Genomic DNA, 1,019 nt, shown 5'->3' on the forward strand with positions numbered 1-1,019 from the left:
CTGAGCCCTGGACTAGATAATCATCATGGTCCATCCCTTCAGGCCCTAAAGTCTCTGGGAGGACAGTAGGGACAGCCAGTGATCATGGGGGAGGGAGACTAATATAACCTGGAAAAGTCCCCAGTGAGAAGAAGATCCAGTTATTCTCGTTGGGAACAAAGGCAGGGGTAGCTATTACCTGGGGCCATCTTGGCAGGGTTGAGCTGGTTTTCTCTTTTAAGTAACTTTCTACCTACATGCTCACTCTGGAGCACTGGCCCAACACGGGGACACGAGACTTGCGCCGTGTGGGGGAAGCTGCTCTCTGGGCAGAGGCACCCGCACAACACAGGGCTTCAGAGGGGCCTGAGAGCCCAGCGGGGCCTGAAATGCTGCTGAGTCCGAGCGGAGCGGCCTGGCCCAGCAGGTGCGGCCCCGCGCCCATCAGCGCGCCCTATAAAGGCGGAGCCGGCGGCAGAGGCGCCTCCAGCGATCCCGGCAGGATGGGGGAACCGGAGCCGGAGCCGGTTCGCAAGACCCACATGAACATCGTGATCATCGGCCATGTGGACTCGGGTAAATCCACCACCACCGGCCACCTCATCCACCAGTGCGGGGGGCTGGAGCCCCGGCTGCTGGAGAAGCTGGAGGCCGCGGCTAGCCAGGTACACTCGCCCCCTTCCGTCCCCACGGCGGGGTCGCCCTTCCCCGGGCGCCCAGCGCAGACAGCCCCTAGCGGCGCGGCTGCAGGCCCGGGGGCCGAGCCGTCCCCACGCGGTCCCGGCCCGGGCGCCCTGACCGCCGCGCCGCTCCGCCCCGCAGGTGGGGAAAGGCTCCTTCAAGTTCGCCTGGGTGCTGGACACGCTGAAGGCGGAGCGGGAGCGGGGCATCACCATCGACATCTCGCTGTGGAAGTTCCACACGCGCCGCTTCTCCGTCACCATCATCGACGCGCCGGGCCACCGCGACTTCACCAAGAACATGCTGACCGGCACCTCCCAGGTAGCGGGGCCGGGGCAGCCGGGGCCCCTCCCTCGCCC

At 66.1% G+C, this 1,019-nt stretch overlaps 1 protein-coding gene across 1 annotated transcript in view; it reads left to right on the forward strand.

Annotated features, from left to right (window-relative positions):
- The first annotated feature begins 518 nt into the window (after positions 1–518).
- The window catches only part of LOC113408056 (elongation factor 1-alpha-like), a 1,440-nt gene continuing 939 nt past the window's right edge, over positions 519–1,019 (forward strand). The window contains exons 1-2 of the mRNA XM_026659936.1: positions 519–644; positions 802–981. Of these exons, the coding sequence (XP_026515721.1) occupies positions 522–644; positions 802–981 (303 nt within the window). The 5' untranslated portion in view covers positions 519–521. The remainder of the gene's footprint in view (positions 645–801; positions 982–1,019) is intronic.

This window comes from Terrapene carolina, unplaced genomic scaffold (assembly GCF_002925995.2).
Source record: "Terrapene carolina triunguis isolate 2854851 unplaced genomic scaffold, T_m_triunguis-2.0 Scaffold58, whole genome shotgun sequence".
NCBI classification, from domain to species: Eukaryota; Metazoa; Chordata; order Testudines; family Emydidae; genus Terrapene; species Terrapene triunguis.